The 26,983-nt window shown below is 41.8% G+C and overlaps 1 protein-coding gene across 8 annotated transcripts in view; it reads right to left on the minus strand.

Annotated features, from left to right (window-relative positions):
• Nucleotides 1-26,983, minus strand: part of STXBP5 (syntaxin binding protein 5) — a 557,868-nt gene that overhangs the window by 181,454 nt on the left and 349,431 nt on the right. For all 8 annotated transcript variants that reach the window (XM_068231993.1, XM_068231992.1, XM_068231991.1 and 5 more), the window contains one exon: nt 398-476. In XM_068231993.1, coding sequence (XP_068088094.1) covers nt 398-476 — 79 coding nt within the window. The remainder of the gene's footprint in view (nt 1-397; nt 477-26,983) is intronic.

Below are 26,983 nucleotides of genomic sequence, written 5' to 3' on the forward strand. Positions count from 1 at the left end.
TCACAGACCGGAAACTGTCATGCCCATGACATCTCACTGTGGGATGGCTTTCACCACAATATCAGCCACACAGACCCCCTGACGATCTATTATAGAAAAGAGAAAACTATTTCTCGTAGGAAAGGAGGTATCGGCTACTAATTGGGATGAAGTTCAAGCCTGGGTTAAAGTTTCTCTGTAAAGATAAATCCTTATTTACTCAAGCCTTTGTGTTTGAAGTAAGGATCCTCACAATTCCCTAAATGAGGCTGGACCACAAAAGTAGCAGAACAGAAATAATAACCCTCCAGTGGCAAGTTGTTTTGTTGCTTTGAGTTGCTTTGATGATACAACCTCCAAAGTGAAAAGTCTCAATGATAAATGTATGTACAATGAAAACGAAAAGCAGATTGCTTACCCATATCTTGTAGTTTTGTACTCTACTTTCAGGATAGGTTTGCAGGGTTCTGGTTTTTTTCCATCCTTTATTTGTTTACCTAAAACAAAATGTAAACAATTAAGTAAAACAGAAGCCTCTTAATACGCACATGCAGTAATGATCACAATTTTACACATACGAAGAGCAAAACATTTCTTTAATGAATATGTAGATAAAATTGAAAGCTAGGCTTTTCTATCTGCACATATCCATTTCACAATATACCGGTAAGCAAACTATTGTATATATGTGTGTCATAGAGCTTGCTACAACTTGATTAATCCAAAATAAATGGTCACATATTCAGTAGGGTTAGGCTTAACAAATTGACTTTTGGTTGTCTTCTTCTAGCACAGGAAATGGAATTACTGTGGGCAGAGCCAAAGCTTTGCACAAGGCTAATCCTATTTAGAAACTACTGATAAGTTAACAAATATGAATCATTAGGCTTTTGAATCTGCCTGGACCGAACCTCCGATTTTAGGTTCGCGAACGTTCGGCTCGCGCGAACTTTCGCAAACCACAATAGACTTCAATGGGGAGGCGAACTTTGAAAACTAGAAACACTTATGCTGGCCAGAAAAGTGATGGAGGGGGGGGGCATGGCGGAGTGGGATAGACGCCAAAAGTCCCGGGGAAAAATCTGGATTTGATGCAAAGCAGCGTTTTTAGGGCAGAAATCACATTGAATGCTAAATTGCAGGCCTAAAGTGCTTTAAAACATCTTGCATGTGTATATATCAATCAGGGAGTGTAATTAGAGTACTGCTTCACACTGACACACCAAACTCACTGTGTAACACATCGCAAACAGCTGTTTGTGTAGTGACGGCCATGCTGAACTGGTGCGCACCATGGCCAGAGTGCAGGCCGTGGCGGTTTTCAAGCCCATATAGTCGCTGGGCTGTGGTAGCTCAATGATAGAACAACAGTGACTGTCCAGCTGATCAAATTTGGTCTGTCCATAATGAAGCAACGACCTTATCTTTGGTCTGCTCTCATCTGAGGAAGACGCACAAAAAAAATTCCACACCGCTGAGCCCTGGAGTGATGGCACTTTGGTGGTGGCGGCCGAGTGTTAAGTGGGGTGCCAGAATCAGAGCAGGAGGAGGAAGATATGTCACGCTTCCATGCGGAAGCTGAGAAAGATGAGGTGTTCTGTGTTAAATAGTCAACTACATCCTGACAATATTGGGGGTTGATGGCACGTGCCTTCTTCTGAACACTGTACTTTGGTCGAGGGTCGCACAAAATCACGACAGCGCTACCGTGAACAGATTTGCCAAGAGGCCTGCCTCTGCCTTTTGTTTTGTCCATATTGGGGGGGATAAAGTGAAAGGTATGCACTGACTTGACTAATACAATGTGCAGTCACACAGGTGCAGTTAACAGGTATGCACGGAGTGGTATATCACACTGTGTGCGCTCACGTAGGTGGGTGGGTGCACAGTGAACAACAGGTAGGTATATGCAGTGATGGGTATTACAATGTGCACCTGTCACACACAGACAGGTCCGGGCAGGCACAGTGACACTGCGTGTGCTCACGTAGGTGGGTGCACAGTAAACAACAGGTAGGTATATGCAGTGGGTATTACACTGTGCACCTGTCACACACAGACAGGTACCGGACAGGCACAGTGACACTACGTGTGCTCACATAGGTGGGTGGGTGCACAGTGAACAACAGGTAGGTATATGCAGTGGGTATTACAATGTGCACCTGTCACACACACAGGTAGTAGTCACTGAATGTGCTGGGCCTGGCAGCTGCACACACAGTAGGAAATACCAAGGCGGTCTATGCAACACAAGTGTCAGTGGGACACACACAGAAAAAAAAATAGATCACAAGAACAAGATTAGCTCTTAAAAGAGCTGTTGTGGGGTGCTTTTCTTTTAGCATTAAGAATCAGCAAGGAGCAAGCTAAAAAGCCTACAAGAGCCTAACTAAGCTTTCCCTATGAGAGTCTGCAGCAGCTATCCCTCCACTAATCACTGCAGGCACACGAGTGAGTGAAAAGCCGTATGCTGCCTGCCTTTTATAAGGGGGGGGGGGGGCTCCAGGAGGGAGTGTAGCCTAATTGGCTACAATGTGCCCGCTGACTGATGTAGAGGGTCAAAGTTGACCCTCATGATGCACTATGGGGGCGAACGAAACTTCCGGAAAAGTTTGCGTTCGATCGCGAACAACCGAAATTCGCCGGGAACCGTTTGCCGGCGAAACGTCCGAGCCATCTCTACCCAGGGTAGTTCATGCACAGCATAGCAAAAGGGAAACTGCCTAGTCACATGCCACATCACATCTCTAATGTTAACATCTTAAGAGGATAGATGTGTTACAGTTTGAAAATGACACATCAAATACATTTCATCACAGAGTACTGATGCATAAAAACAAGACCATAATATTTACATTTACAACAATGCACTTGCTCAGCATTAGTTCAGAGGTGAACAAAACAATATGGCATCCAGTAGACAGTCTATGGAACCCAGGAGCAAGCCCCGCTGTCATACCCAGAGAAACATCAAAAGTTAGGTGCCAGCCACACCTCCAAAGATGCTCTGCCTAGCTACCTGCCCCGTCTTGTATTCATTAATTTATATACACTCACCTAAAGGATTATTAAGAACACTATACTAATACGGTGTTTGACCCCCTTTCGCCTTCAGAACTGCCTTAATTCTACGTGGCATTGATTCAACAAGGTGCTGAAAGCATTCTTTAGAAATATTGGCCCATATTGATAGGATAGCATCTTGCAGTTGATGGAGATTTGTGGGATGTACATCCAGGGCATGAAGCTCCCATTTCATTACATCCCAAAGATGCTCTATTGGGTTAAAATCTGGTGACTGTGGGGGCCATTTTAGGACAGTGACCTCATTGTCATGTTCAAGAAACCAATTTGAAATGACTCGAGCTTTGTGGCATGGTGCATTATACTGCTGGAAGTAGCCATCAGAGGATGGGTACATGGTGGTCATGAAGGGATGGACATGGTCAGAAACAATGCTCAGGTAGCCTGTGGCATTTAAACAATGCCCAATTGGCACTAAGGGGCCTAAAGTGTGGCAAGAGAACATCCCCACGCCATTACACCACCACCACAAGCCTGCACAGTGGTAACAAGGCATGATGGATCCATGTTCTCATTTGTTCTCATTCTGTTTACACCAAATTCTGACTATCGAGACTCATCAGACCAGGCAACATTTTTCCAGTCTTCAACTGTCCAATTTTGGTAAGCTTGTGCAAACTGTAGACTCTGTTTCCCATTTGTAGTGGAGATGCGTGGTACCCGGTGGGGTCTTCTGCTGTTGTAGCCCTCCCGCCACAAGGTTGTGCATGTTGTGACTTCACAAATGCTTTGCTGCATACTTTGGTTGTAACGAGTGGTTATTTCAGTCAACGTTGCTCTTCTATCAGCTTGAGTCGGCCCATTCTCCTCTGACCCCTAGCATCAACAAGGCATTTTCACCCACAAGACTGCCACATACTGGATGTTTTTCCCTTTTCATACCACCATTATTTGTAAACCCTAGAAATGGTTGTGCTTGAAAATCCAGCAGATAAATACTCAGACCGGCCCGTCTGGCACCGACAACCATGCCACGCTCAAAATTGCTTAAATCACCTTTCTTTCCAATTCTGAAATTCAGTTTGGAGTTCAGGAGATAGTCTTGACCAGGACCACACCCCTAAATGCATTGAAGCAACTGCCATGTGATTGGTTGATTAGATAATTGCATTAATGAGAAATTGAACAGGTGTTCCTAATAATCCTTTAGGTGAGTGTATATATACTGTATATAATAATACTACTAAATAGCTGTCATGTGATACAGAAAGCATCCCCACACACCATATCCTTCATATTTTGCTCTATTAGCACATATTTTCATGTTCAACTGGTTGGTCAAAAGCCTGGGCAAAGCGCCTCCCCTGCCTGTTATAATTCTGCTCCTCTCTCCTAAGATAAAGCTCTCACAGACCAACTGCCTGTGAAATGCAGTGCAGCCTGATTGGCATTCACTGAGAACGGATGTGCATTGATTGGATCATAAAGTAGATGCGATAAAGGCAGATTCCCTCATGCATTTAATTTCTTTCTGTATAGCATACATAGCTGATTTTTTTTTATTCTATATGTCTATTGAATTCTAAACCTGCACACGCTACACGCAGAGTGTTTTGGATATGGTAAATTTGCCAGCAGTGCTTGGTAAAAACAATAATTATGGTGTAAAGTGCAGCCAAAGAAAGTTAGTAACTTTTGGCTTGTACACATCTCAAACTGACAGCATCAAAGATATTCCAAAGGTGATTAGCAAGTAAAGATTACTGCAGCTCTGGAAATGACAAGTTAATGCATCTGTAAATTGTTACTCATCAACATGCCAAGTGAATCAGTTTAGAAAGGAGTCATTGAAAAACCTGATGTGCAATTTTCCTTTCAGAAAAGTGACTAAGGATAATCCCAAGTGATTTCATATTAGCAGAATGAATCCTTGAATTTTATACTGCATGGGTCACTTATCTTTGCCTTTGCAGTTACAAAAATAAAGGCATTTTCTAATGGGTTCTATACTCGTCACAGCTTTTCAATACCATCAAAGCAATCTGATCTCAAATGCATTTAAGAGAGCAGTAGGGTATTGTACCGTGTTAGCCATCAGTAAAAGCAAGAAGTTTTAAATCAGGATTATACCATTTATTGGCTAACTACAAATGAATAAGAATAAACAAGCTTTCGGCCTTGCAGCCTTCGTCAGGTTTACATCCTGTTAGTTTGCAAGCTGGTGGTACAGACAGCTTATATACATGCAACATCAAAAGGGAAAACAGATATTTTTTTTTCAAGCATAAATACGTCATTAAGATGCCTTAATTCAAACAGACCATCTAAATGGGGTAAGATAAGGATCCTTGTTTACTCTATTGCTCACAGACCTGGTATTAGGATTGACCCAGAGGTATCGTAAATTCTTAGTTCACAAGTTCAGCTAAAGTGGCTGAGACAGTTTAAATATCATCAATCTCATACCAATATAGAAAGTTGTTGTCTTTATTTGCTTTGAACCAATTTATAAATTTTGCTTCTGCTATTAATCGGTGGACTCCCAGTTGCTACACACTTTCGGTCCAACGGGCACACCATGGATGATCTTCGTGTCACTGCCCTGAAGGGCGGCTTCAAAACGTCAAATGACCGATTAATAGCAGAAACAAAATTTATAAATTGGTTCAAAGCTGTGGAGAAGGGTTTGAATAAGGACAGCAACTTTCTATATTGGTATGAGATTGATGATATTTAAACTGTCTCAGCCATTCTAGCTGAACTTGTAAACTAAGAATTTACGATACCTCTGGGTCAATCCTAATACCAGGTCTGTGTGCAATGGAGTAAACAAGGATCCTTATCTTACCCCATTTAGATGGTCTGTTTGAATTAAGGCATCTTAACGTATTTATGCTTGGAAAAAAAATATCTGTTTTCCCTTTTGATGTTGCATGTACATAAGCTGTCTGTACCACCAGCTTGCAAACTAACAGGATGTAAACCTGACGAAGGCTGCAAGGCCGAAAGCTTGTTTATTCTTATTCATTTGTAGTTAGCCAATAAATGGTATCATCCGGATTTAAAACTTCTTGCATTTAAGAGAATCACACAGTTAATAATTTATGGGCGATCAGCGACTCTTTTACACAGACACTGTTTACAAACTCAGTAAAGTAGGAAGAATAATTGCAAAGCCTTGTAGATACACACTTGACTCAACTTACACTTTCATTACCATATTTACTTAAAGAGAAAATGTAAGGTGAAAATTACGGTAACTAACCACCAGTGTGAAGCTGATGGCAGGTTTGTCAGGGAAAACCATGTTTTCATTGGAGAAAAGTCCTGCAGCCAATGGAAATCCAGCTAAAAAAAAGGTGAAAACCCTCCCACTGGGTAGGCTTAATTAAAAATCGGCCTACTGATGCACAGCTTTGTGGGTAATTACATCATATACAGCTAATTTCTAATTTGCATATGCTGATATTAGGCTTGATATCACTCACACTGTGTAGGTCAGGAGGAGACACCCCAAACTACATCTGTGCGAAATTAAAGACCCACAACCCTGGTTTCTGAGATGGGGTATATCAAAAGTATCTTGTGAACCCGTGGGGCTGAGGAGTTGCAGGTTGGCACAGATGACGTTCGAGGTGGTCCCCTCTACCTTCACACAGGCTCTATTCAGATGCTCAATCAGCTTAGTAACCTTGCAAACAGCAGCAGCAGATGATCAGACACAGCACTGACGTAGCAGCCTGATGGAGAGCAGATAAGAACAGAAAATAACAGAGTGAAAACCACTGTCTGTTTCATGCTGAAAATTGTGGCAAAATTTTTCTGCAATTGCATTTGCAATTCTCATTCAAGGAACGAAAACAGGGCCCTAAGCAATCTGGATAAACTTGGGTATTTATATAAATAAAAAAGGGGTATATCTTCAACTAAGGCAATTAAAAAAGAATCCTCTAGTCCTGTGCACCAGTAGTGAACGTGATTCCTCCCATGCTGCATAAGGCACTTTTGCTACATGATACTGACCGGGGTAAAAAAATTTGGTTTTTTTTTTCTCTTTTGGTTATATCTTCTTCCTCTCCTCATAACTCTCTTTTCCTTTGTTTTGTAAAAAAAAAAAAATCTTCTTACAGTTACTCTTTAAAGGGAACCTAAATTGAAATAACAACGGTGCTCATTTTAACTTACCAGGGGCTTCTTCCAGCCCCCTGCAGTCCTTCTAGTCCCTTACAGTCATTCAACTCTTCTCCCTTTAGCTGTTGTGCTCCTCTAAAAGCTGCATGCATGGGGCCCACATAAAAAATTGCAACTGCACATGCACTAAAAGCTCCCAGCTACAGGAGCACAATCAAGGATGCACACAGCAAGGGCCGAGCATGCACAGTAGCTTGCGCATGGCCCGTTACGAGGGGCAGATTCACTGAAGGGAAAAAAGCGGAATGATGGCGATGGTCCAGGAGAGCTACAGGGGGCTGGAAGAAGCCACAGGTAAGTTAACATGGGCACAGGGAAATTAACATTTCAAAAAGAAAATTGCATTCAAAAGTTTCATATAGTAGAAACTCAAAGCAGTATGACATACACGAAGCCTGCTGTATACCCAGAAGAATGATGTAAATGGATGGCTCCCTCTTGCCAGAATACAGATACAGTGGGTGCCATGGTGTCTCCACATAGGTTTCTCATGATGGTGGAGCTGGCACCTACCCTTTTGCCAATCCCCATGGCAACTAGAGTGGCCATGCAGGTGGCATCATGTATCAAATAAGGCTCTAGCGGTACTGCACTTCTAAATACAGTTCTCTCTTTTAAAAGGAAGTAATTACCTATGATCGCTTCCTATTGTCCAAAATGTAACTCTCATAATGCACATCTTCGGAACATTATGCTGAAGACCCAGTTGTTAATTTTTCCTTTAAGGTCCAGGGAAGCATACAGAACTGCCAGCTTACAGTAGCTAGTGTGTTTTACAGAATCATCAAGCACCCAACAAGAGTAGTCTTAAAAGGATATTGTGGTTAGGCTCTCATTGTGGTTAGATTCTTACTGAATAAGCTGTTCCCTTACTCAATCCCCCAGGACTATAGGGTTATAGTTAACTTGTGTCCAACTGTTTAAGGAGGGAGATTTAATAAACAATCATATTGTTCCCACCCTTTTCTTTCTTTTTTTTATTCTTTAATTATCCAATAAGTTATTTCCATTAATTTCGAGTAGAAAAGTGTATACATACAAAATATTAACACACCACTTTTAACAGCTCTAATATCCTTGTTTCCTTGTCTTGACAGGTGACCCCACCCCCCCCCCACCACCACCACCACCACCCCCACCCCAGCCTCTTTCCATTCTTCTCCCAGTCAGACCCATCTCCACTGTTCCCGAGACTATTCTCCATTTGCCTACCTTGTCTAGCTCTCTAATTCTCTATCTCTGGGAGCTTTTGATTCCTTTTCTGGGTAGATTGATGGTAGGGGAAGGCAGAGAAGACGCCCTCCTGTCTCTAGTCCACTGAAATAAGTAATAGGACGCAAACCACAACATACATAGAAAAAAAGAAAAACAAAAAGAACAAAACAAAATTGTGACTAAAGTGAATAGTGCTTAACCACTGCAAAAGTAGTACAGAGGCGCCAACAGGGTAAAAACAATATTTATTTAAAATGGATAGAATTAAGTAGGTAGCGGTGGACTTACCCCTCCAAAACAGACACAAAAAATTGCTGTTTTAAGCAAAAATCAGTTTATTTACATACTCCGAACAAGGTGCAATGCGTTTCGCGGGTATATCCCACTTCCTCAGGCGATAAATAGGAGCATATCACTGTTGACAGAATACAGTATGCTAAGTACTCATACAGACAGCCAAGATATATAAAAAAAATTATTACACAAAAAATTATTTTAAAAAATTATATATAGAATATTTTCATAAAATTGATAAAATGGGCTTTGAATTAAATATATATCTGTGTATATGTGTGTTTAAATTTTTGTCTCTTTCATACATATTAACACAGGGGTATATAGTGTATTCTAAGTATAATAGGTTGTGGGGAAAGAAACTGGGGGTGGGTTTTTTTCCCATAATTTCTCCAAAGATGGACCACCAGATACTCTCAATATCAGCAATAAACCTTCAAAGGATAACAGTTCCCCCGAAATAGAACCTGGAGCCACACAAATCAGTATTTGCAACACACAATTCCCCCCCCCCCTCTTAAATTTTACCGTTCATCTGAACCCGGAAGATAACTATATCGACCATAATCTTCTCCCCTCCCTATACCCACCCCAGCCCCACACGCGACCTATCACCAAAAACACAACAAGCCTCTATCACCAACTATTTTAAAGCAGTTCCCAACTCTAACAATAGCTCGACTAACCTAAACAAGAAACCAAGTGATACACTAATTCCCTCTTTTTTAGAACTCCCCTCCTCCCTGTCCCAGAACATCCTCACAAACAAATTACCAAGTCCCAAAGCCAACCATACAACACTACAGCCTCGGAACAAAAGACCCATAGCGGATATAGAAAAAGGGGATGCAGAGGAGGCAAACGAAAAAAGAAATCGAACCCAACCCTAAGCAGCTCGCAACCCTCCACTCCACAAACCAAATGCATCTTCAATTTATCGAAACATATATTATCCAAAAATGAAATATCCTTACTCGAAAAAGGCCTGTCATATTGTCCCACCAAATCAGCAGATATGTTTGAACACTTCACAGATCTGAACTCCTATATAAGAAAACTGACACTGAAACGCCACTTCGCCATAAAAAAATACAGTAAACTCAACCCAAATAATAACCCAGTTCCCTTAATCATTACAAATGACGACAACACACCCATCTGCACCATTCAACCAGCTGAAATCGCCACAGAACAATTCACCTCAACCCAGCTTAAAGGTAGATCCAGGTTCTATCCAACCACCTCTAAAGGTAACTTCATCAACACATTTTATTCCATGATGCTCAAAGACTTACAATCCTTACAACTTGACAACCCACTACCCACTTCCAACCTCACCCGATCAGAGAAAGCGGCCCTCAATACCCTCAAAAACAATTCAGAATTAATGATAAAGTCAGCAGACAAAGGGGGGGGGGGGGGGGGGGTACAGTCATCCTACATAGAACCGATTACATGGAAGAGGCCCACAGACTATTCAGTGACAACCGACACTATAAAAAACTGCAGTCAGATCCCACGAAAGAACATAACAACACACTAAAATCACTTATCAACATAGCCTTCTTCAATAACATTCTAACAAAGAACGAAAGAAATGTTATCATTAACCACCAACCTAAGACCCCTTTCTTTTACTACCTACCAAAAATACACAAGAACCTTGACAACTCATCATCTCGGGTATCAATTCCATCACTAGCAAATTATCCCAGTTCTTGGACCAACATCTTCAACATGTACAAAATCTGCCATCATACCTAAAGGACTCCCAACACCTCATTGAACTTCTAAAAAATGTTAACTGGCAACCGGACTTCATGTGGTTGACCTGTGATGTTACTTCTTTATATACAAATATCCCCCACCATTTCAGTCTTAAAGCCATTCAACATTTCCTGTCCACCAATACATCCATGCCAACATCACAACTACAGTTTCTTACCAGCAGTACTGAATTCATACTCACACATAACGTTTTCACCTTCTGTAATGACACCTACCAACAGGTCAGCGGCACGGCAATGGGGAGCTCCTTCGCACCTTCATATGCAAATCTCACCATGGGTTATATAGAATTTATCAAAATGACAGCAGACAATCCCTTCACCGACAAATCATACTATACCGACGTTATATAGACGACCTTATATTCATCTGGAAAGGTGACCCAGACCTCATTCCCCAGCTCCACAAATTCCTCAACTCCAATCCAGAAGGCCTACAATTCCCTCACCAGCTACATCAGAACACAATAGATTACCTTGACCTCACCCTGTACATCGACGAAAACTCCATAAAAACCAAAACCTTTTTCAAGCCGGTGGACGCAAACAATTATATTCATTTCAACAGTTTTCACCATAGACCCTGGATAAATAACACCCCATATAGTCAGAATAGAAGAATTTTTATAAATTGTACAGATCCAAATGAATATAAAACACAATCAAGAACCCTTACAGAAAAATTTCTAACGAGAAAGTACCCCAGCAAACTAGTCAAAGATGCCAAAACCAAAGCCACCCAACCCAAAAATGCACAGATTAACTCAGCAAACCACTCCACAACCAGCACTACAACACCAAGATTCATCACCAGATTCAGTGCCCAACATAAAGAGATCCGTAACATCCTCCAAAATAGATGGGAAATCCTCTTACAGGACCTCTACCTTTTACCTCTTCTACCAAACACCCCAGCCCTGACATTCAGAAGGCATCACATGGTCCCGCTGGCCAATTGCCGCACAGAGCGGCCCCACCAGGAAGTAAACCCTGCACGTCACAACGTGCAGTGAATATTAATTAGCCATGTGCCTGGCCGCTCTCCACTCCTCCCCAACATGACTGAGCATGTGCAACAGTCTAACGTGGCTTAAGCCGCTGTAACGCTATAGTATGCTGCACTTTCGGAAGAACGTGCAGCGTTACATGTAACGCAACGTGGGCAGTGTGAACAGCCCACTTGTGTTACATTGCTGTGCGTTGGGGGAGCGTTACAGGCTGCACTAACGTGCGCCTGTAACGTCCCTCTGTGTAAGCAGCCTTATGCACTTTAATACTCCGCTTTTTCCTTTTTTATGGTCCTCTCTTATTTTTATATTTTAGGTTTATGGTTTTGTTTATGTATATTTGTGCTGTCTATATTCAATGTGTCTTATTATATAATTCTGGTTTTATACCCATTCCTTGCCAAAAAAAATAAAAAAATAAACCCTCCCCCAGTTTCTTTCCCCACAACCTATTATACTTAGAATACACTATATACCCCTGTGTTAATATGTATGAAAGAGACAAAAATTTTAGCACGCATATACACAGATATATATTTAATTTAAAGCCCATTTTATCCATTTTATGAAAATATTCTATAATGTTTTAAAATAATTTTTGTATAATAATTTTTTTATATATCTTGGCTGTCTGTATGAGTACTTAGCATACTGCCTTCCGTCAACAGTGATATGCTCCTATTTATTGCCTGAGGAAGTGTGCTATACCCGCGAAACGCATTGCACCTTATTCGGAGTATGTAAATAAACTGATTTTTGCTTAAAACAGCAATTTTAAAACAGTAATTTTTCGGTGTCTGTTTGGGAGGGGTAAGTCCACCGCTACCTACTTCATTTTAAAGAAATATTGTTTTTACCCTGTTGGCGCCTCTGTACTACTTTTGCAGTTGTTTCCACCCCTGGTGGAGGGGAATTCTTCCTTTATCCCGATCTACAGAGAGCGACTTCTTAATCCTGAGTGGGGACAGGTCTAATCTCCTCACCTGCCTTCATAGTGGCTACCTGGATGGTAACCCTTGTTTGTGAGTATAACCTACCTATACTTACCTTCCATACCCAATTTACAGTACATACTACACTATACTGGGCTCTCGGCGTCTTCCCTTATATTTTGGCAAAGTGCTTAACCACCGGTCACCTCTTCAAGTCTATCTTGAGACTTTGTTTCTTGCGATCAGGATCCTTGCTGCATTAATTAAGTGCATCCCCAGGGAGACTCTTTTTTTTGTCCCATTCCCCCCAAGATGTAGCAAGTATACCCCAGGGTCATTGGTCACTGGCATCCCTGCTAGTTTCCATATAGATTGTTTTATTCTCCTCCAGAATGTGGCTAGGCCCTTACATGTCCACCACACGTGAATAAAGTCCCCCCTCTCTTCTTCACACCTCCAGCACGCAGGGCTGGCCCCACATATCTTATTTAATCTATGTGGTGTATAGCACCATTTCATCATTTCATTACGATTTTGTAGCCAGACTCCTGTGTCCTTGTCGAGACCGAAGCACTAAATGTCATCCTAATTATCCTCCCCCATTGGACAGGTGTCAGCTCCCTCCCAATGTGCTTCTCCCATTTTGTTTTGTATTTCTGGGTGTGATCTAGATCCCCCTCTAATATTTTATAGATTTTTGCTTAAGTACCCTTTGTTGGTCCATCGGCTTAACAGAGCTTTTCAAATGGAGGTCAATTCCCTTGATAGGGCCTCCTTAGTTCCCATTGATAATAGGAAGTGCTTAAACTGAATCAAGCTCCAAGTATCAATTTTCTCCATATGCATTTGTTCTCTTATCTCCTCTTCATTTATCCATTCACTATTTCTAATCAGAGAGCGTATCTGTAAGCTTCTTCCTTGTCTCCATGCTGCATAGCTTCCCTTCTGGCATCCCAACAGGAATCTACAGTTTCTCAGTATTGGCATCAATGGGGAAGGGCTTATAGACCATATCCTTTCTTTTACTAACCTTGTTGAATATTTTTAGCGTATGCTCCACCAGTGTTCCTGGAGTTACATATGTGGTTGGGACATATGATAGCCATGGGGTATCTCTTAGGTCACCCTTGATTAGTTCTGTTTCCAGGGAGACCCATTGTTTGGTCAATTCATTTCTATTCCAGTTGACTACCCTGGTACAGACTGCTGCGTAATAATATCTCTGGGGGTCTGGTACGGCTAGCCCTCCTTTCTCTTTTGATTGTGTGAGGAATGTGAATTTCATCCTTGCCGCTCTAGTTTGCCAGATAAACCCTGCAAATAGTATCCCAACTTCATCCAGATAGCTCCTAGGAAGAGGGACAGGGAGGGCCTGGAAGACATACAACAGCCTCGGCATGGTATTCATTTTAAGGACATTAATCCTGCCAAACCAGGAGAGTTATCTTTTTCCACTTTTCCAGATCTTTTTTTAATGTGGTAAGTCGTGGATAATAGTTTAATCTCATGATCTCCTGTATATCTCTCGCCAGCTTTATGCCCAGAGATTCTTTTGACCATCTAAAAAACGGGAAATTTTCTTTCAGAAGTTCTTTTTCCTCATCCTTCAGTCCTATGCTTAACGCCTCGCACTTGTCCTAATTAATTTTAAGATTTAAGATCTTCCCAAATTCTATGAACGCCTTCATCAAGTTAGGCAGTGCTATTTTAGGGTTTGTCAAATAGAACAACAGGTCATCGGCATAATCCGCTATCTTATGCTCCGTTGGGCCTATCTTTACTCCCAAAATATCTAAGTTTTTTTGGATCGGTCTCAAGATCGGCTCCAGGGTCAGGGCAAACACAAAGAGGGTCAGAGGGCATCCCTGGCGGGTTCCATTTGCTATTTCTAAGGGGTCAGAAAGCATTCCATTTACCTTCATCCTGGCCGTCAAATCCCTATACATAGATAGTATCCAAGCTCTCATATATTCTCCCAGGCCAATATGCTCCAGTACTACCCTAATATATCCTCACCTGACCCTGTCAAATGCCTTTTCCGCATCCGTTGATAGCAGGACAGGGCCAGGTGAGGAACCCGCCCACTGGATTATATCCACTGACCCAATCGTGTTGTCCCTAGCCTCTCTCTCTTGTATAAATCCCACCTGATAAATGGGGACAACCTATTCGCCAAGATTTTAGCAAAAATCTTCAAATCAATGTTTAATAGGGATATAGGCTTATATCCTGTACACGATGCAGGGTCCTTCCCTTCTTTCGGTATAACAGAAATATGTGACATCAAGGACTCTCGTCCAGGTTTCCCACCTAAGTTATCTTTCATTTTAATAGTATTTATTGCTTTCACCCAATGTGGTTCCAGAATATCCTTGAACCTTTTATAATATTCCAGGGTAAAGCCATCTGGGCCTGGTGCCTTCCCCCTTGGTATTTGCCACATAGCCCTAATTTGCTCCTCCACTGTGATCTCCTCTTCCATATTACTTGCATCCATAGGATGCAGTCTCCCCATGCCTGAGGCTGTCACATATTCCTCCATGCCCCCCCCCCTCATCCCCCACTGTAGCCTCTTCAATCCCGTATAATCTTGCGTAATACGTACAAAACATCCTAGTTAAAGACTCGTTCCTGTAGTGTTTCGGGTCTCTGCTATCGCATAGGAAGGGAACGTAATTTGCGGTCTGTTGCGGTTTTAATTGTCTAGCCAATAATTTGCTCCCCTTATTTCCGAGCTCATAAAAATTCCCTTTAATCTTGCTGCTGCAAATTTAGCTTTATTAAAAAGCAGGTTAAGCTTTTCCCTCTCTCTAGTCAGGTCTGCAAATACACTATCAGATAGAGATTTTTTATGGCATGATTCTAGTCTTTCTATTTCTGCCAAGCACTCCGCCATTTTTCCATTTCTCGCTCCTTTACTCTACTCCCTTCCCTTATTAAAACCCCCCTCATAACCACCTTGTGTGCCTCCCACACCACTATTGTAGATAACCCATCTTTGGTATTTTCTTCAAAATAATGCTTCATTTCTTCTTTTAGTATGGTAACTATCTCATCTTTCTTTAGTAATGATTTGTTTAATTTCCAGTTCCATGGGCCCCTCTCCTTTTGCAGAAACCCTATATTACATTTAACAGCAGAGTGATCCGAGATCAGAGAGGATTCTATATTAGTTTTAATCTCTTCTGACAAGAGGTTATGAGATATAAAAAAATTGTCAAATCGGGAATAAGACTTATGAGGGAGCGAGTAGTATGTATAGTCTCTTATCGATGGGTGTTGGATACGCCATATGTCAATCAGTTGGTGTTTACCTTGTTCTCTTTGAGAAGCTCTCCTAGTGAGGGAGGATCTTCATGTGGAAGAATCCACCTGGGGGTCCATTACTAAATTTAGATTACCTGCCACAACTATTGATCCCTCTTGTAAACTCATCTAATTTACCCAAGAACTGGTCCATAAACCCCACTTGACCAGTATTAGGAGCATATACTACACCCAAGGTCATCCGTCTCCCATTAAATAGGCCTTTCATCAGTAAAAATCTTCCCTGTGAGTCTTTAATTACCTCAATCTCCTCCGGTCTTATATTACTTGCAATCACTATCGCCACCCCCCTACTTTTGGCTTCCATGTTGTTACTATAGAAGGCCATCGGGTACCTCCTATTAGTAATCCCTGGGTGTTGCTCACCTTTTAAATGTGTATCCTGAAGGAAGGCAACTTGGATGGTGTGGTGGACTTATATAGGTTCTGGAGCTAAATCGACCTTTTTACGGGGATATTTAGCCCATGGATGTTCTGGGACAGCATGTTAATCCGTGACATTACTTTGTTTCTCAGCCATTGCCTTACTGACCAGTGGGATAGTTCCAGTGAGAACAGAGAGAGAAAAAAGTAACAAAAATAGAGACATGTAAAAAAAAAAAAAAAAAAAAAAAAAAAAAAAAAAGACAGTCCTACCTGCCTTATATAGTGTAGTGGATGTCGTCCACTCCCCTTTTTACAAAAGTAATTGAAATTCCTTCTTTCTTGAGGAGGTTTTCCACCTCCCCATCTCTGGGCTCTAGGCCCATACTGAGGCCGAAGACAGATCATCACAATAAGCGCCCGTCATTTCCTCTCCCCCCTGCTGAGTGGGCTGCGTTTTCCCCTTTTCCCTTTCTTCTCTTCCCCCTTTTCCCCTCTCTCTCCTCCCCCGTCTCTTTTTCTTTCTCCTCCCCCCGCTTTCCCCTATCCAATCCCTTACCCTACCCCCGTCTAATGGGTTGCATGCCTAGGATGCTCCCATCCACTCCACAGGCATACACACCCTTCCTCCCCCCAACTCCACCCCCGTGTCCTCCTACCCACGGAAGTTCACTTCCCATTATATTCTGCAAAAATTTCTGCTACACAGTAAACCACATTCGTGAATTATCCTTTACCCCACTACTTTCCACAACAGTATTTCTCCATATAGTCCCCCACCCCATTGGTGAGCAGGGTGGGCGGGGGGGCACACCGAGATGTGGCACCCACCCACCCACCACATCCCCCTCCGTGTTCCACCCACCACATCACCCTCCGTGTTCCACCCATCACCCATTTCCCCGCAAATTACTTCATCACTCAGCAAACCCACTCCCCCCCCCCCCCCACCATAACATTACTAGTTAAACTTTATACTTCTAACTTGTGTGAGCGACTCTCCCCGGGTGCAATCCTTCCACCTCGTACACATAATGTTTTAAGTAATTTCTAATCCCCTTAACATCAAAACATCTCCCTTCATGTGCAGCTTTTCCCCCCTTCCTGTGTTTCACATTTCAACCATTATCTTATATTTACCCTTCACTGCAGTGTTTATCACACACAAAGTCTCTATCCTGTTTGGGAGAGAGAAAAAAAAAATGACACACAAAATACATTTCTCAGTATAACCTGATTCTTCGTGTCATTATTAGTCTTTTCCAAAAGTACATTCCACCTTCCCATCCCCCCCCCCCCCCCATCCCCCTGATCCGTCTGAGCGGCTCTTATCGGAGTTGTTATCCTCTTCAATGGGGAATACTAGCACCACAAATTATGCAATATTCACTCACCTGTACTGAAATACTTTAAACTATTTTCAACTTCGGCGGACTTGCCGCTTCTTACCCAGCATTATACTTTCCACGTCCCAGTCTGGCAGCTCTACTGCCGGGATGTTTATGACTCTAAAAAGTTCGGGTAAGTCATCCGGGCTTCTCAAAACAAAGGCCAGGGCCCCTTTTTTAAATTAGCCCCATCTGTATGAGGCTCCTTCCTTTTGCAGGGCCTGTATTAGTGGTCTAAGGGCTCTCCTTTGCTGCAATGTTGATGTTGCCAGGTCCTGGAACAGCTGTATAGGTTTCCCCTCGAACTCTATCTCCGGATGCTTCTGTGCTGCTGTCATAATTGCCTCTTTTTCCATGAAGTAATGAAGTCGACAGATCACATCTCTATCCTTTTCACCTGTCCCTGGGTTCGACCCCAGCGCACTGTGTATTCTGTCTATCACAATCGAATGTTCCTCAGGTCTTTTCAAAATGTTATTAAATATTCCCTGTGCGGTATTATGCAACCTCTCGGCACCTATTGACTCCTGGAGGCCCCGGATCCTGATATTCATCCTTCTGGAGCGATTTTGCGTATCTTCTAATTGTGTATATATCATCTTATTGACGAGCTTTTGATTGTTTCTCTCTTGCTGCAGCTCAGCCAATGCAGATTTAACTTTTTGAAGTTCTTGCTCCAATGCCTCAGTCCGTGAGGAGGCCGTAGCCACTTCCTCCCTTAGTGCAGCCACCTCAGTGTGAGTGGCCGACAGAATCTTTTCTGTCTGTATACACAAGTTCTGCTTAGTGGGCAGGGTTTTCAGATATGCCCACATCTCTTCCCAACTGGTAGATTTCTTATTTGCTTGAGAGTGTGGCGTGCTCGTCTGCTCTGCTCTGTCTGATTTCTCGGGCATTTGCTCACGTGGGCTTCCAGATCCTGCTGGTGTAAAGAAATCTGATGCTCCTCTTTGAGGTGTTTTTGCTGCATGGCCAGCGGACACTCCACTCCCCATCTCTGTACCCTTCTTTATTGTGCCTCCTGCCATCTCCAACTGCTTCCTGGTGCGTCTCACCCTGGTACAGTTTTTCAGGGGCCTGCTAAGGGTTGAGTAAATCCCCTGTGCCTCTTCTCTTCCCGGCCCTGCAGTGTCCACTCACAAATCACTGTTGCTCCCAGGCGCCAGGTCCTTTCCTCCCCCTCAGGCTGGTTGTTACTGTGTATCTACTGACATCTGGCTGACTTGCGCCTCCTTGTTCAGCCTCTCTGTCGGGGTGTGCCGCTCATCCACCCTCCAATGCTAGGCAAGTGACACAGATTTTCTCGCTGCAGCTCGCCTCCTCTCCTCTGTGAGCAATTTCACCTTCACTCCTCTGTGAGCCGGCTCCTGGCCCCTCTCTGAGCGATTCTGTTAGCTCTGGGGTTCGTGTGGCGTCTCACGGGCACTCCTCCATCAGGCACAATCGCAGCCTCTCTGCTGAGATCCTCCTTCCTCACAGTGGTCCGACTCCCAGCCCCATCGCTGAGCAACGCTGGCAGCTCAGGGTCTAGAGAGGCGTCTCGCGGCTGCTCTTCCGCTATACTTGATGGCCGCCTCTTTCCTCTGCATGCTCTCCCCTCAGCAGTCAGGGGTATCTTTCGGGCTCACATGCTGTTATACCAGCAAGCCCATCTCTCAGCAGCGAAGTAGAGCGAGCGGCACTACGTCATGACGTCCGCTCCTCCTGTCGCCCCACCCTTTTCTCACTGACCAAGCTACTTCCACTAACCAAAAGTCACTAAACCAGTGCTCACTAATCATGCCACCATTATTATAGGACTAGAGATGTGTATGGTCTACTAATACAAATATATAACTAATGGGTGTGCTGGCATGCTTACATTTGCAAAGTGAACATGGAATGTATATAAATTATCAGCATTCCAAAGCAATTTACAATTTGACAAATTACTACAGTTTGTAAAAAAACAAACAGAAATCTAAAGACCAACTCTAAACTTCATAGATACTATGCAGTACTATACTGTAGATTGCTAGACAGCCAAAAAATATAGTGTCATCAGACAATAAGCTTGTTCTATAAGCCAAGATGTGATGGTACTATTTCACATAACATTTCTGCTGTTGCCATAGGAATGCTTGTTTTCTACAACCTAATTGGAACCATAAATAAGCAGTTTAGTTCCTTCCAATGCCAGGCAAAAATAGAATTCCAATAAAGACACAAGTAATTCCTTTCCAATCACACGCACATATTTTGAAGCTTGTAAAACCACAGGAAAATGAAGAGAAAAAGACAGTTACTTTGAAATATGAGTAATTTATGTATGTAGCACACAGCAAACCATATATCAAATAAGTGTGACACGTTAAAGTAAAATGAAACTCTATATATAATGAATTAAAAAATAATTACTTGGCACCCTCAGAATAAATGTATTGTACCTGTAACACCTTTTCTTGTGTCTGAAAACTTGGCACCATGGTAAATACTTTTTTTTTTATATTCATACTGGGCGAGCATCCATCTTGAGCTCACTACTGCTTAAAAATCACAAATGCAGGAAAAATGCCGAAAAATTGCAATCGCAGAAAAATCTACTCCTACTTGGCATAAGTCATTTAGGAACTACAGGTTTAAACAGGTGCATACTCCTGGGCAATTATTATGATTTATATACATTTTAATCAAAGTTTCATCCCACTTTAATCTCAAAGCTGCTCAGTATCAATCAGGTAGTATGTTTTCTTAATCTTGAAGCAACAGACATGTTTACTATAGCCAGTTTCCACTTCCACTGTTATTCTCTTTACCAGATTTCTCTTGCCCACAAAACAAAACACAGCAACACAGAGCAATGAATTAAGTAACATGTACGAAAAACTGCTCTCATTGTAAATTGCACAAGGTGTTGTAAAACTGATGGTCTGGATTTTCCCTGTCCACCTAAGGTTATTAATTCCAACAATAAAACATGCCCTCTCCACCCCCACAAAAATCAAATACTAAATTTGTGATGCATGAACTGCAAAGGTATCATGCACACAATTTTGGATGGGTCTAGCCGTCTTCTAAAGGCATGCTGCCACGTCACTGCAGCATACTTGCCTCCCTGGTGCTTTTAGGAAGGATGAACTAGCTCATATTCCAACCAACTTTTCTTTGCTCTACTGTGTGGGGCATAGATGTTACAGTTAAAGCAAATCTAAACCCAGGACTTCCTCTCTGTTATATAAGATAAGCAACAGCTTAATAACCTTTACAGAAATACAGTTCCTTGTCACAGCTTATAGAGCTCCTTCAAAGATGTTGCAGTGTAGTTACTTCCTAGTTTGCTGGGAGCACAGAAAGGGTTAAACTCCTGTGTTTCCATATAGCCTGTCTGAACGGCACACCCACAGCACAGATCAGATTAAAATACAGTGGCTTATTACTTACAGATAAGGCAGAATTAGACAGGCTATTAACTCTAAATACACATAAGGTGGGTTTCTGTTTTCCTTCTCTTCTGTGGAAGAGTTTAGGTCATCTTTAAAGGGATTCCGAGCACCTCTCATGGGCATGCCTTTAAGAAAGACGACTTCCAACAAAGTCGTGCTAGGACCCCTCTGGAGGAGCCTCTTGCAATGACCATGCATGTCACTTCCTCTTCTTGCTTTATTCAGTGATGCACTTCTCTAACAGAGAAGGCAGTAGTGACCCGGAAGTTATAACATAGCCAAGATGGCGGCGCAATTTTTAAATCAAACGAAAACTAGTTGTTGTAGAACAGCGATTCAAATTGAATCGAATCATGAATCGGACATGTCAGATTGAATCAAATCAAATCAATGAATCAAATCAAATTGAATCGAATCTGACAAAGAATCATATGGTGTAGATGGGACTGATTCTCCCAGGAGCTTATGACACTTTTCACAAAACGAGTCTCTGCACGGAGTCTGGTTGCCTAGCAACAATGTAAACACATATTGAGCAACTCAGCAGAGCTCAGCTGTTAGGGCTATAACAGTGATTCCTGCTAGAAGTGGGTTATACCACTGAAAACTACGTAGGCAGCAGTTATAGTTGTAAAAGAAAGTTAAAAAAAAACACCAGTGACAAATGGATTAGCCTCCCAGTCCTTCATATGTCACTGTTTACATTACATGTTGTATTGATGAAACCATTCATTTTTTAAAAAAAACTTTTTACACTATTTTAGAAGGATGTTTAATAGTTTATGCATAAACCACTTTTTATTTTTTTCCTCATTCGCGAAAGAACCCCTTTAAAGGCATGCCCATGAGAAGTGCTTTAATAATTCAATCTTCCATTCATATGTGAACTATGGTTGCAGGTTGCTTCTATGAAATATGTTTCAGTGGATTGTGGGAGGAAGCAGAGCTGGTCTGCCACTCATGCTCTCTCAATTGTTTCTGTATTAACAGATTTGGTGTGGAGGGTACTTGAGTACTTAGTAGAATAGGAGGCAGCACAAGTAGAAACTTATTTATTGTGATATCTTCCCCACTGAGCCTCTGGATTGCCCTTCGGTGATCTGCATATCCTGGTTTTATTTTTATACAGACCAAAGTAACCAAATTTTAAAAGGATGCCTAACTCACAACAGAGAGTATTTATAACATGAGAATAACTGATTGGATAAGAGTTGCAGGCTAAAAAAAAAAGCTCAGAAACTTGAATGGACACAAAAACATACCTCTAAATGTACCCAATTTAACTTTTGCTATGTGAACACAACAACAAGGGTTCATGGGGTGTTGAGGGGTGGCACAATCTTTCAGCTTTGTTATACAATACAGGGTGGGCCATTTATATGGATACACCTTAATAAAATGGGACTGGTTGGTGATCTTAACTTCCTGTTTGTGACGCATTAGTATATGTGAGGGGGGAAACTTTTCAAGATGGGTGGTGACCATGGCGACGATTTGGAAGTCGGCCATTTTGAATCCAACTTTTGTTTTTTCAATAGGAAGAGGGTCATGTGACATCAAATTTATTGGGAATTTCACACAAAAAACCAATGGTGTGCTTGGTTTTAACGTAACTTTATTCTTTCATGAGTTATTTAAAGGTTTCTGCCCACTTATAAAATGTGTTCAATGTGCTGCCCATTGTGTTGGATTGTCAATGCAACCCTCTTCTCCCACTCTTCACACACTGATAGCAACACCGCAGGAGAAATGCTAGCACAGGCTTCCAGTATCCATAGTTTCAGGTGCTACACATTTTGTATCTTCACAGCATAGACAATTGCCTTCAGTTGACCCCAAAGATAAAAGTCTAAAGGGTCAGGTCGGGAGACCTTGGGGGCCATTCAATAGGCCACCAAGACCAACCTACTTTCCAGGAAACTGTTCATCTAGGAATACTCGGACCTGACACCCGTAATGTGGTGGTGCACCATATTATGGGTGTCAGGTCCGAGCATTCCTTGATGAACAGTTTCCTGGAAAGTGGATTGGTCGTCATGGGCCAGTTGAATGGCCCCCAAGGTCTCCCAATCTGATCCCCTTAGACTTTTATCTTTGGGGTCATCTGAAGGCAATTGTCTATGCTGTGAAGATACGAGATGTTTATATTTATATCAGTGTACACCAAAAACTGCTAGCAGCTCCGCAAACGCAAGCGGTTTTTGAATAGGTTTTTCAGTGCGATTCTAGGCATTTTTAGAGAGATTTTCTAAACATGCCTAGAATTTTTTGAAGCATTTTTTGTGTAGCAGATTATATATTTTTGTTACAGTAAAGCTGTAACTGAATAGCTTCTGTAACAAAAACGCTTGGGAAATCGCTCTGATGTAGCATTTTTCAGAGCGATTTTCCACTTTCCTATACTTAACATTGAGGCAGAAATGCCTCAAAAATAAAAAAAAAATGCTGCAGTACCAGAGTTTGCGTTTGGGAAAATAAACAAACAGCTCCGGTGTGCACCATCCCATTCATCAGCCAAGCGGTCTTCACCCCGCATGCTTTTTAAAAAACGCTCAGAACCGCTCTTGGTGTGCACCGGCCCTTACAAAGTTCACACAATTACAACCCAGATGCAGTGGTTTTGGGTGTGTGGCATTTAGGCATATAAAAGGTATGATTCGCATATTGTGATGCATCATGGGAGAACATTTTTACACACTTAAAGCTGAATAATTGCAAATATTTTCTGTTTTAGGGCTCATTCCACTAGCCGTCATGCATCCTGTGAGACGCGCGGTGGCACTTCTTTCCTATGAGACTACGCAGCCAAATCCAGGAAGCCGCAATTCGCTGCAGCCCACACGAAAAAATTCTCCAATGTCTGCCGAATCGCTAAGGCAAGCAATAGGGACGGCGGCAGCACTATCCCCTATGGTAGAGTTTCCCCGTGCGATTTGCTTGCAGGGAAACTCTGCGGATTTGGCCTGATTTTTGCAGCAGTGGAAATGCGCCCTTAAGGCAAATTTGTATTCAGCATGGATTTTTCTTTTTTAGACAAGGGTTTTAGGTTAGAGAGGTTATCTGGGCCAGGTCCTTTCTCTGCATAGAGATGGTCTGTTGGTCATTTCTGCCAATGTTTGCGTGGATTTATACAGGAGCATCGGTTTCCTCTACACCCCAAAAGCATGTTACTCAACTCCCCTATCCAATAAAAAATGGCCTTAGACATATTGTGAGGATTACATAGTGAGCCCCTCTGAGGAACAGTTTGTGACAAGACTACATACTGTGTGAAGTGGTGCAGAGAAAGTCAGTGCTTGTATCTATACAACCCCGACGACTAAGGGAAAAATGCATACCTGATTAAAAAAAAAACAAAAAAACACATTTGTCTTTACAGAACATTGTATACTTTATTAAGTGTGCCCAGTTCCTGGTGTGCTCTTTAAGCAATCTCACATTTATTTTGCATCCACATCTTCTATTATTCCTGCAGCTCATCTATTACTGCAGAAAATACACTAGCATGCTGCTTTTATGCAATGTATTTAATTAAACGTTAATGTGTTGCTGCTATACTTGTCAATAACAGCTGTACCCTTTCATCATCTTCTTGATCACACTGTTTTTTCTTTACTTTCAAGTCCTAGACAACATTCCCTGCATTGCTTGCCTCTTCCAGCAGCAGCACTGGCTGGGAAGACAGCTAGCCCTTCAATAAATTATAACCTACACATTTGAGCACTGCAGCCTTTTCAGTCTGACCTTGCACATGCATTAGGCAAATAGTCAGCTATTGTGTTTGTATTCAGCCAGGATTCCCAATAAGCTTTCAAATAAACATTACAATGTGTACTTTAATGGCAGCAAGCAAAGAAAAGTTTAACACCTGGGCGGCTTGAGTTTCTGCCAATATTTGTTTCCTCTCTTAAAGAAAGGAAACACTGGACTGTAACATTAAATGGTAACTCCACAAAACAAAAATCAATGACCAAATACAATTGAAGAACATTGAATATATGGTAGACCAAGAATTCCACACAGTTTATTACAATGTGTGTTGCATCATTTCCAATAACCAAGATGCCTAAATGCCTTTGTTTAGTGGGACAACAGGCTCTAGACATAGTTTTATTTATGACGAATTTGAATATGCGTAGATTCCAGGAATGTCAATTCTAGAGGGTTATATTCATGTCAGCATTTAGGATAAGGCAGTCATTTTACTTATTGACTTCAAAATAATTCAACCCAAACAGTTGGAGCATTACTTAAGTTTTTGAGGTTTGGGGACCTCACAAAGTTAGAGTTTGACACCCCTAGTGAATAGAAAGGCGGTGGAGGAAGAGGAGAGCCAATCCAGCATCCATAACAGGTAAATATGAAACTGATGTCTACGCTTACGCTGCATCAGGCTCCATAAGGTAGCCTGAATTTATCTGGCTGCCACTACCCTGCCCAAAGTTATCTGTAGCGAGATAACTCTAGCAGGGCTGCTAAAAGTAACTGCACTGTTCTGCCTATTAAATTAAAGTGCCCATTAATGTTACAATCTTGACTGTACAATCTTGTGGTTACCCACAGTGCACAGTTACTGAATATGCAAATTATCTCTTTATGCCCCTGAGAGCCAGGCTAGCATCCAGAGCGGCTGGTGACTAGCAAGCCTGTAGCTTTAAATCCTATACCTATATCCTGTATCTAGTAATACAGATGGTCAATAAGATGCTAATTTTTCTGGTGTGCATGCAAATTTAATTCAAATTGTATGCAGCTTGGAATTGGGGCAATCCAAATCTACAGGAATTGCATTTCCAAATCTGCAGGAATTGCATTTGATTGGCCCAGTTCCAAGCTAGAAGCCATTTGTTATTAAATGTGTATTTCTCGATGCCTACAAAAAGCTTATTAACAATTAGGCATGCTGCAAAAATGCCTGATCATTATGTTCCACTGCAAGGGCTGCCAGCTAGCTCGCGCTCATCTTCACCCTTCCTTTCTCCATAGAGAAAAACAAGCTGATTGAAAGAGCTCAACAGCATGTGTGAATGGGGAACGGATGATAGAAAAAAAAAAAAAATCAGTTTGGATTGTCAGTTTCCACATTAATGAACCAGCTGTTAGTGAAAATCTAACTTGCCCTGGGGCATCTAGACTTTCATGGATATTATGAGGTTTGCCTCAACAGACAATTTAATGATGACACTCTTCTGTAAATTGAAGACTCCAGTGTATGTATGTATGTGTATGTGTGTATGTATGTATGTATGTATGTATGTATGTGTGTGTGTGTGTGTGTGTGTGTGTGTGTGTGTGTGTGTGTGTGTGTGTGTGTGTGTATACATATATATATATATGTATACATATATATATATATATATATATATATATATATATATATATATAGATAGATAGATAGATAGATAGATAGATAGATAGATAGATAGATAGATAGATAGATAGATACCAGTGGAGGAAATAATTATTTGACCCCTCACTGATTTTGCAAGTTTGTCCAATGACAAAGAACTGAAAAGTCTCAGAACAGTATCACTTCAATGGTAGGTTTATTTTAACAGTGGCAGAGAGCACATCAAAAGGAAAATCTAAAAAATAACCTTAAATAAAAGATAGCAACTGATTTGCATTTCATTGAGTGAAATAAGTTTTTGAACCCCTACCAACCATTAAGAGTTCTGGCTCCCACAGAGTGGTTAGACACTTCTACTCAATTAGTCACCCTCATTAAGGACACCTGTCTTAACTAGTCACCTGTATAAAAGACACCTGTCCACAGAATCAATCAATCAAGCAGACTCCAAACTCTCCAACATGGGAAAGACCAAAGAGCTGTCCAAGGATGTCAGAGACAAAATTGTAGACCTCCACAAGGCTGGAATGGGCTACAAAACCATTAGCAAGAAGCTGGAAGAGAAGGTGACAACTGTTGGTGCGATTGTTCGAAAATGGAAGGAGCACAAAATGACCATCAATCGACCTCGCTCTGGAGCTCCACGCAAGATCTCACCTCGTGGGGTGTCAATGGTTCTGAGAAAGGTGAAAAAGCATCCCAGA

Source organism: Hyperolius riggenbachi, chromosome 4 (assembly GCF_040937935.1).
Source record: "Hyperolius riggenbachi isolate aHypRig1 chromosome 4, aHypRig1.pri, whole genome shotgun sequence".
NCBI classification, from domain to species: domain Eukaryota; kingdom Metazoa; phylum Chordata; class Amphibia; order Anura; family Hyperoliidae; genus Hyperolius; species Hyperolius riggenbachi.